General features: G+C 29.7%; 2 protein-coding genes across 6 annotated transcripts; both read left to right on the top strand.

Annotated features, from left to right (window-relative positions):
• The first annotated feature begins 2,436 nt into the window (after positions 1–2,436).
• On the top strand, positions 2,437–3,950 carry LOC105638895 (Pathogenesis-related thaumatin superfamily protein). Of its 2 annotated transcripts, none has more exons than XM_012222788.4 (3): positions 2,437–2,563; positions 2,640–3,303; positions 3,548–3,950. In XM_012222788.4, exons 1-3 carry the CDS (start codon positions 2,506–2,508, stop codon positions 3,681–3,683), a joined length of 858 nt encoding a protein of 285 aa, XP_012078178.1. In that variant the 5' UTR covers positions 2,437–2,505; the 3' UTR covers positions 3,684–3,950. The 2 variants fall into 2 exon arrangements, with proteins under 2 accessions (XP_012078178.1, XP_012078179.1); XM_012222789.4 differs by having other exon boundaries at positions 2,640–3,318; positions 3,548–3,714.
• Positions 3,951–4,446: 496 nt separating this feature from the next.
• CCP2 (ubiquitin-fold modifier) lies at positions 4,447–9,641 on the top strand. Of its 4 annotated transcripts, none has more exons than XR_002284956.2 (5): positions 4,447–4,608; positions 4,716–4,813; positions 5,613–5,645; positions 6,924–7,184; positions 9,303–9,641. XR_002284956.2 is itself a non-coding variant. In XM_020681280.3 (4 exons), exons 1-4 carry the CDS (start codon positions 4,496–4,498, stop codon positions 6,995–6,997), a joined length of 318 nt encoding a protein of 105 aa, XP_020536939.1. In that variant the 5' UTR covers positions 4,447–4,495; the 3' UTR covers positions 6,998–7,355. The 4 variants fall into 4 exon arrangements, 2 of the variants coding, with proteins under 2 accessions (XP_020536939.1, XP_012078177.1); XR_005178777.2 differs by lacking the exon at positions 9,303–9,641 and adding an exon at positions 7,341–7,483; XM_020681280.3 differs by lacking the exon at positions 9,303–9,641 and having other exon boundaries at positions 6,924–7,355.
• The last annotated feature ends 738 nt before the right edge of the window (positions 9,642–10,379 follow it).

The following is a 10,379-nucleotide window of genomic DNA, read 5'->3' as shown; positions in this document are numbered from 1 at the left end:
AAAACATATAGATTCCTTCTCTTGATAGGAAATGACTATAAATTTCACTTTAATCAAAAGGGAGCAAAATTTTTTTCCATGATTTCAATATGATATTGGTCAATAATTGACTAGTTCTCAAGTTTAATTCGTTCGGTTGGATTGATTGGTTCATTAAAATTACCTTTTCTGTTTACCTGATTCGATCCACAAATTGAAAGTTGAAAGACATATCTGATAGAGAGGGAGATTCATGACTTATATTACCTTTTGAAAATGATATATTAGTACTTTTAAGGTAGAAAGTAAAGTGAAGGATCATGATGAGATTTATTTAATTAGCCAATTTGCAAGAGAGCTCATTCAAATCTTGCCAATATAAAATCTCTTCTTGAATCCTAAAATTTAGAGGAAAAAAAAATTATAATATGATTTTCAAATATTAAAATTACAAAAAGTAAACTGTAACATAACATAACTTAATGTAATTAAAAGTATTTTTAATGTACATTAAAAATGCATTTAATTACATTACATTTTGTACCAGTAGAATTCACTAATGCTCCGTTTGTTTTCGTAAAATAACTTGCAGGAAAATAACTTGTTGAAAAATATTTTTTGAATGACTTATTTTCCATTGTTTAGTTGTAATATTGAAAATTAGTTAAAAATATTAAAGTATTTATTTCATAAGACTATAAAAAATATTAATAATAATAGAAATTTTATAAATTAAAAATTTTACTGTTAAATATGAGAAGAATGCAAAAATATATACATATAAATTTTGAAAGCCGCCGGTAGCCGGCTGTGGTGGTGGTTGGTGATGGTCGTCGGTGATAAATGATGACTAGTGATAGTGACTACGATCACTAATAAATTAAAAAAATATAAATTTATAAGATTTGTCAATATTTGAAAAATATTTTACTCTCTAAAAAATAGGAAGTTATTTTCCTTAACTTAAAAAACTTAATTTTCCTTTGACTAGTAAAATATTTTCCTTTAACTTATTTTCCTGAACGTCTGAAACAAAAGAAAATTGTGAAAAATATTTTTATGTAAGTTATTTTACAAAAAAAAAAACGGAGCCTAAATATAGAATAAATGTAAAACTAATTACAAAATAATGTACAATGTCATGCCCAGTTCATTACTGATATGAAATAAAGTCTGGATGCTAAGAAAATATTACTCCTATTTTCTTTATTTTGTAAACTTTTAGCTATCATAATTAAAGATGTCTTCCTATGGGAAGAAAAAAAAAAAGTGTTTGTACGAATATGGAGTGTCCATAAGATTATGGTGTATCATTGAGAAGATGCTTACATTTTCTTTTTTCTTTTTTTCTTTTTTTCCTTCTCTGATTATGAAATTTAACAAATTAAGCGTAAGATGCTTTGGGCACCACCAAGTTCCTTAGTGGGTTCATTTTGATTTTTGGATTGTGATTGGTATTTTGTTTGAACATTAATTCAAATTATTGTTTTCCTTAATAATATATGTCATGTTTCAAACCTTTAAAAAAAAAGGTTTTTAATTCAGCTTTATGCTCTCTAATTGGAATTGAAAAAAAAAAAATTCATTTAAGAAAAGAAACATTATTTAATAGTTATTTATTAACTATTTTAAAAAGAGTGTAAATTACTATTTCATTCATTAAATTTAGTTTAATTAACAACATTATTTCTCAATTTTGAAAAATACATAAACTGTCATTACATTATTGACCTATTAAACTATTAGAAAGTGCTATAATAGCTATTAAATGATGATTAAAAATTATTAATATATCAAACTAACTATTTGCATTTTTTAATAATCAAAAAGTATATTTAAAATAAAAATAATTTTTATATTTCAAACAAATTAAAATATAATATCTGATTATTTTTATTTTAATATAAATTATTTTTTATTATTTAATTTTATAATCTAAATATTTTAGAGAAAATTATGGGGGATAATAAAAATAAATTACTGGCCAATTTTGTATCGTTTAAATTATTATTCTCTTTAATTACTGGATATAATTCAATAATTTTCTCTTTAATACTAGATATAATGGTACTTGAATAACAATAAGACACATGTTAAAGGTGAGATACGTGAATTAAAACTAAAAATATAATGAATAGAGATGGATCGAGAATGGAATATTTCTCTTCTTCTTCTTTTTTTTTTTTTTTTTTTTTTTTTTTTTTTTTTTTTAATTTCGAAGACTCAAAATTTTTCTAAATTCAATAAAAATGGGACAAAGGTAATAATTGTTTTGAAATGGCAGATTCTGATGATCCACTGACTAAACAGTGATATAAATAGGAATCCAAAAAGTACAGAAAGGGAAAGAATATAGAATCTGAATAAACTTGCATGAAAGGATTAGGGAAGGAATCATCTATCTACCTTTACCCTAAAATGGTTTTTGTTTTGATTTTACCATCTCTCCCCCCACACGTATTCTTCATCACTTTGCTTTATATTTTAGCTCCATTTTCAATCTTCCAAAGTAACTAACAGATTGAAATGGCAAATCTTAATGTGCTTTTACCTCTTCTTGTCGTTCTATTCATCATTTCTTCAGGTAATTGAATCTTTTTCTAACCCATATTTGTTTTTCTAGTGGCATTTTATCTTATGTTTTCCTGTGTTAATGGCAGAGACAAAAGTGACAGAGAGTGCAAGAATTTTTACCATAATAAACTATTGCAAAGAAACAATATGGCCTGGAATCACTCCAGGTGACAATTTCAATGGCGGTGGATTTGCATTAAAACGAGGCCAATCCATTGTGTTCAATGCCCCGGTTGGTTGGTCAGGAAGAATTTGGGCCAGAACGGGCTGCAGTTTTGACAAAAACGGCAATGGATCATGTCAAACAGGGTCATGTGGCACGTCGTTAAAATGTGGAGCATCAGGTGCAACTCCTGTTTCACTAGCGGAATTTACCTTGGCAACCCCAGACTTCTATGATGTTAGCCTTGTGGATGGGTTTAATTTACCATTACTCGTTACACCAATTAATGGTGTCGGAAATTGTAGTGTTGCTGGTTGTTATATGGATTTGAGGTCGACTTGTCCGTCGGAACTTGCCGTCAAGTCGAACGGAAAAGTTATCGCTTGCCGGAGCGCTTGTGATGTGTTCAATACTGATGAGTATTGTTGTAGAGGAGTTTATGGAAATCCTGTGGTTTGTCAACCTACTTACTATTCCAAGAAATTCAAAGAGGCTTGCCCTACTGCTTATAGTTATGCTTATGATGATCCTACTAGTATTTTTACTTGCTCTGGAACAGATTATGTCATCACTTTTTGCCCATCAAGGTGAGTTACCATAAGGTAATTTCTTTTTTTTTTTTTTTTTTACTTAAATTATCTTTCGATAAAAGGCGACTCAATCCATGAAACATTCTATTTTATGGATTTTGAAAAAGATTGATTTATACGGCTTTTCTCTGCTTTTGCAAAGAGAATGTCTTTATATTTTTCGATTGTTTTTTTATAATAATTTTGACGTTATATATAATTATATTCTAAACAAATAGATGTTATTTGTTAATAATTGCAGCCAGAAACAACAGGTTTGCACATATCATAATAACAAGCTTGTTTGTGGTGGATCTCAAGGATTAAAGTCATTGATTGGAAGCAGTTGGGTTCTGGTGCTTGCATTTTCATTTATGGTTAACTGGTGGATTATTTAGAATTTAATATAAGACATAGATGTTTTTTTTTTTTTTTTTTGATCAATTAGAGGGGTCTCTTAATTATTCTTTGATAATTATATATAGCTTGCCCAAATTTGTGAAAGGACTTATAATCTTTTCTTATAGGTTAAAATGTCAATGTTGGGATTGTAAATATTAATTTGATTCTATTGTTTTTCTTCGATTCAAGGGCAAGAATCAACTGCAATTACTTATCAGACTGTAATCTTCAATTTAATCTAACATTTTATTTCTCATTGTCCACTTGTATATCCAATTTAATTTGTTCTTTTGAGTAAGATTCAAGCTTCTTCGTGTTCATCCGATTGGAAATAAATATTATTATTATTATTATTATTATTATTATTATTATTATGTTTATGTAATTGATATGATACAATTGGATTAATAGAAGTGAATTATATCATTCGATAAATTTTATCTGTAAAGTCAGGAGTTTGATTCTATATTTGAATCAATCTACACGGAAAGTGGCACTAGAAAAATAATTACCAAATTAGTAAATTAAGTCATTAAAAATATAAGATATTCTCGGTTGTTTATACCTATTTTTGATTGAGATCATTTAAAATTATTTTGTAAAAGAGAGGGAAAATTTTCATTCGTGAATGACAGGTTAAAATTTCCCTCCTCATACATAAAACTGAAACAAGGCCTGAAATCCGCTTGTACCGAGCCCAATGGGCCTGGATTGCGTTGAAGCTACGCCTTCCAATAAATACAATAGTATTTGTGTATATCAAACTACCCATAGAAAACGAAAATCCAGTAATACAAGTCAAATTGAAATGGCTAGCGCCGGTGGTGATGGTGGTGGTGGTGGTGGTGGTGGTGGTGGTGGAGGAGGAAAGGTCTCCTTCAAAGTGACGCTTACCTCCGATCCAAAGCTTCCTTTCAAAGTGTACGTATAATCAACCTTTTCAATTTCAGCTCGTAATTCACTCGTTTAATTTTTACTGTTTGTTCATCTCTGATTTGAATTGTTATCTTAATTATGGCTGATTTCAGGTTTAGCGTACCAGAGGCTGCCCCATTTACTGCTGTTTTGAAATTCGCAGCTGAGGAATTCAAAGTTCCACCCCAAACTAGCGCTATCATCACTAACGGTAATTCCCATTTCTTGTCTTCTAAAAAGAATGATGAAAAGCCAAAGAAATGGTAATCTAGGGTTTCACACATTGATTGTGATCGATTTTGTGTGTTTTTTTTTTTTTTTAATTTTCTGTTTATTTGTTTTAGAAGAATAATTTTTAGAAGGTTTCAGAAACTGTTGAGCTTATAAAGGGCTTCTTTTTCTTTCCTTTTTATAGTGTTCTTTAGGAAGAAAGATCCTAATTTTGTGCAAGTAGGAATTAATTAGGTTTTGAAGTGGAAATGTTGCATTCGTTATGCATAAACTTGAACTGAGACATCAAATGCAATGTGGTATTCTAGATTGCGAATTTGATCCTGGAAAAAATCTCATTCTGAAAGTTGGTTTCTTTTGAGCTTGTGTTGTTTCCAGGCCTTGGTAGTGTATGTGTCATAGCAATTGCATTGAATCAAATATCTTATTTTACCTGATTCACATTGTTGACTCAATGACTCAGTGAGCTGCCTGCAGTCCTCATGCATTGGCATTGGGATGACATTTGGGCAACCGTTGAAATTAGTGAATTATTTTAATTCACCGGAATGAAATGGACAGAGAGGGAAAGAAAAAAACAATTTGGCAGTATAAATGAATTAATTATATTAATTTCTGTGCTTAATTTCATTGTTTCAACTGGCTTAAGTGTTTACTATCTCCTTTCCATCAACTAATCTAGTTTTATGATGTTCTACCAAATGAGGGTTAGTCAGCATCTTAATTCATCCTATATTCTTTGTTGTTTCTTACATCAAAACTGTTTTGTTGACATCCAGATGGAGTGGGAATCAATCCTCAACAAAGTGCAGGTATGCTAATGCATTCCCTATATTCATACACTCTATGATTTCATTTAATCTGCTTTTTTTTGGTTCATATGTGCCATCTGTTGAAGAGTCTCTGCTTTGCTTGAAATAAAGACAACAGCTCCTGAAGGGAGGGTCATGTTAGTATATAACAATAACAGAACTAGTTTAAGTTATGACATTAGCAGCACTAGGTTAATTTTGGTATCATCAATGTGCACACCTGTCTAATAAGATTACAATGGTGTAATTTAGCAGCTGTTGCTTCTTAATCAAATTGCAATTCTATCTGTTTCATTAAGCTGTGCCTTGCAACTGGATCATATCACAGATCAAAAGTTGTACTGGGAACCAGCAGATTCAAGAAAGTAACTTGAGGTTTTCATGGGAAAATGGATGTCTTCAATGATACTGTCAAATTAGTGCTGTTCTTACTGCTGTTTTTGTGAAACTAGTAGATTATTGTGTTCTCTCAAATGCTTATTTTGAGTTTTAACTTTTAGAATTTTGTGTTTGTCTTGATTTGATCTGGATTTTCTAATTTTCTAGTATTTAATAATGTGTTTATCATAAATTTCCTTGGGGTTCTATATTACAATTCTCTTGGTATATTTGACGAGCTAAAAACATTATATAACTTACTTCCTGTTAATATGGTAGCTCTGAAGTATCAGAAAGTTTATGATTCTACTGTTATTAGTTATAAATCATTTCATGCTGTTTAGATCCTTTTTTTTTTCCTGTCTCTCATGATTTTGATGGTCTCAGGCAATGTCTTCCTCAAACATGGTTCTGAATTGCGCTTGATCCCTCGTGATAGGGTTGGATCTACAAAGTAAAGAAAGCAACAGTTTTATTAGAGCTAAAAGACTTTTATTTCCTAGTTAATCTAGATCTTTTTATACTGTACTTTTGTATAAACTGGGAGGATGGCGAGAGTTTCCTCTTGGCATTATACTGTTGTAACTGATACAATAATATTTTCGAAATTCACATGAAAGCCCTTTATAGACTGACTGTACGTTGCACTTTCTTTGTTCTACTCTGTTTTGCCTTTGTGGCAAAGATCTAATGCTGGGCCAGGCTGGCTTGGAGTCAAGAAATTTCTATTCTGAATTGTGAGTGGCATTATGGTTATTGAATGACTGATAAGTGATAACTTGGGCTTTGATTTTAGAAATTTCTATTCTGAACAGTGAGTGGCCTCATTGTTACTGAGTGAGTGATAAGTAATAACTGTGGATGATATTAATGGAGTTGGGTTCCCTGCAACTATGACAGGTGTTTTGTTAGAAGCATTAAAAAGGAGTGGTACTAAATGGGAAGGAGCCATAAAAATCACAGGTGTCCAATAGAGGTTTCAAAAAAGGTGTTGTACTCAGTACATTAGTCTCTTTTTGGGCCCAAAAGTTCCTTACCTACATTATGATGAGTTGTGGGTGGCATAAATTTATCAGTCCAAAGGGCATCTCTTCCAAATGAGAACGCACCTTCCTATAATGATGAATACAATTTTCTCTTTGCTCCCGGATCTCTCTCCAGGTAACTTAGTATTTGCCCTTTATATATATATTTTTTTTATTGAAATATGTGAAAAGCTTAGATTTATGAAGAATTTTTCATAATATCATATTTTCAATTCTGTTAGGATATTTCATGTTAATGTATTGTTTGACTTTTACTCGCTAATTTTAATAGGGGATTTCATCGCAATCTCAAACTGGTTGATTTAATTTCGATTCAGATGCAATAACTTTTAATTGGCTCTCGTATGACTCCTTTGATTTCGATTGATTAAGATTTTAATTGTAACTTTTCCTCCTATCCCATTTTTCATCAAATTGGACCGAATCAACGGTCGATTTGCAGCTTAATTGATTGATTCAACTCATCGATTCAGTTTGCCAATAAGTCGGTCAAGGAGGGGGGTATCCTAATGAAGGAGGGTAGGCCCACAATGATGAGCACTATTATGTCGTATTTGTGGGTTGATGTAAAGTGGTGGGTAGAGTGGAGTTAGGACAAAAGCATATAGAAATGGCATCTAATATATATATATGTAGGGTCCAAAATTGAATATTTGAATCTCAGATCAGTGGCCCTATCACTTTCACTGTCTCAAAAACAATCTACCAATAAGACCAAAAATGCTACTGAATTTTTTTTTTTCCCTTAGACCTTGAGCTCGATGGTACTTTTTACTGAGATTTTATTGTGCAAGTGCCCAAATTGGAGACACAAACCACCTTCTTATAATAGCACATCACATGGGTTTTCACTTTACAAGAATCGCTATATAAACTCAGCCTGACTAGGTGAATTAATATGAAAGTTCTTTTTGTTTTTTTAAATTAGTTAAAGGAAAATATATATCTATAAAATGAAAAAATAGTAAAAAATTTTATAGGTAATTGATTTTTAGGATGCTCATTTTATCCAATCACGCCTTACAGCATTTATGAATTTTAAAAATAAAATCAAACTAGAGTAAATGTTTTTTTTTTTCTTAGGAAAAAAAAAAAAAACTGGGCAAACAGTGATTCTTGAAAAGGCATCCACGAAATAAAGATAGGGAAAGAGATTCCACGTTCCATCTTTGCTAATGTAATAATTAATTTCAGCTGGTATTTCTTTTTAGTTTTTCTTTATTACATTGTATTATTTTTGACGTGCTTTATAATGAATTGTATTGTCATATGAATTTTTAAGTTGTAATTACTGCTAACAGTGTAAAGCGTATAAAAAAAAAAAAAAAAAAACAGAAATAAAGATCAGGGAAGAACATTTTAAATGAAATTTGTTTTGTGACCCACGTTGTCCCATCCTCATCTTGATGACAGGATAGGTATATTCACTATTTTTTTTCTTTAAAAATTTTTTAATATATACAAAAAATTTAGTATATTCTATTTTTAATCTAAAATTTTCATTTCATGAACTCAAAAAATAGTATTTGAAATAAAAGCGAGAAGCAATAAATTTAAAAACATAAAAAAAAAAAAAAAAAGATTACACTTTTTGTGAACATTCATTGGTGTAAAACCAACAACAAAAATTTCATTTAATTTTTCGGTGCTTTCACTAACTCTAACTGCATATATAAAGACACAGCCAATATATTTGATTTTTTAATGTCAGCTGACTCTCACTAGCAAGCTCATGAAAATAAATAAGTAATAATATATACTTGACATTGGAGATGCTTTTAGAAGTGTTCAAAATAAAGTATCCCGAAAAATCTGTTCGGCAAAATTAATTATTTTGGTATTTTTTAGTTGTTTTAATAGTGTGTAGGTATTAGCCGCTCAAATAGTTTTTTCATGAAACGTTAAAAGTTAAATGTTACACATATTAACTTTTATAAAACGCTACCTTAATTTCTAAAAACTATTCAAACGTAATATTATCGAATACCATAAAAAATATTATTTAGCGTTTTAAATATTATATTAAATTCTTGTAAGTTGAAACTGTAATGATTTTAGATTTTGAGGAACCGACATTACAATTAAAATTCACCTAAAAACATAGTCTATTTTCACTGATTCAACGACCTTTTAATTTCATTTTCCTGGAATAAAGTTTAACAATGTTTTTACCAGCATTTGGCTCTCTTTTATTTATTTATTTATTTATTTATTTATTTAAACTTCTACCAAGGTTTATCTGGTGAATAGAGTGCATTAGTGCATGGTATGACAACTGGGCTCGAATGTCCAAAGCAAACAATATCTGCACACTAACAAGGGGACTGCTCGCTTGAGATTTGGAACTTAAATAGACAGAAACAGGCTCAAGAAGTCAAATAACATCCCTTAATGGAGGGGTAGTTTAGTAAAAAAAACGTGGTCAGAGAGTGGGATCCAGTACAGACGGGTAAAGCGGATGTCTTGGAGAGATTTCGGCCATATTCTGTGTCTTTTTATGTGACGATATATATTATTTCCTATTCTCACGTGGCATTGTCACCACCTGGTTTAAGAGTCCCTTTTTTTCTCAGTTGAGTACTTTACCATTTTATCCTTTTATATTTTCATTATTATTTTATAGGATAATTTTATAATCCCCGTAATTAATAATAAGTTTTTTTTTTTTTTTGAGAAATGTAATTAATAATAAGTTATTTCTTGGCTTAAACATGAAATTTCAACTTACAATGTTTTAATCTTAAAGATAAGAAAGTATTTAGTTTTATTTTTTTTATTTTTTTTTTTGAATACGAACAAGGGAAAACCCGAAAGAATAAATAAAACTAAAATTATTTAATCACAAGCAGATATTTCATCGCAAAAAGATTCATAACCTTGCATTACAAAATGTCATATATGTAATGACACGCCAAATGTTAGTTGGAGACAATTAATATGAAATGCTAAATGTGTTGTTCAAATAGAGAGAGATTAAAAATTGTGAGCAAGATTGGTGGTATTAATTTTATTATTAATAGAAATAATAGTCACGGTTGCAAAATTAAAATTATTTTTCTCAATCCAATTAAGACAATAGCCTTACTTTATAATTGACTTAAATACGGTTATTTTATTACTTCAAATAATGAGTCTAAAATAAAAATTTGAAAAGTCCATAAGCTTAATTTGGTTGAGTACGTTAAAGAAATTTTTTTAAAAAAATAAAAAATAAAAAATGAAAATTTGAATCCATATCTCTATGTCATGAAAATTAATCTTTGAATTATTAATTTCAATATCTAAATTTATAATATGTTATTATATTAAA

Source organism: Jatropha curcas, chromosome 9, assembly GCF_041381405.1.
Source record: "Jatropha curcas cultivar XTBG-Jc1 chromosome 9, XTBG_Jcur_1.0, whole genome shotgun sequence".
NCBI lineage: Eukaryota > Viridiplantae > Streptophyta > Magnoliopsida > Malpighiales > Euphorbiaceae > Jatropha > Jatropha curcas.
Note: the sequence above shows the minus strand (reverse complement) of the source record. Positions and strands in the feature narration are given on the sequence as shown.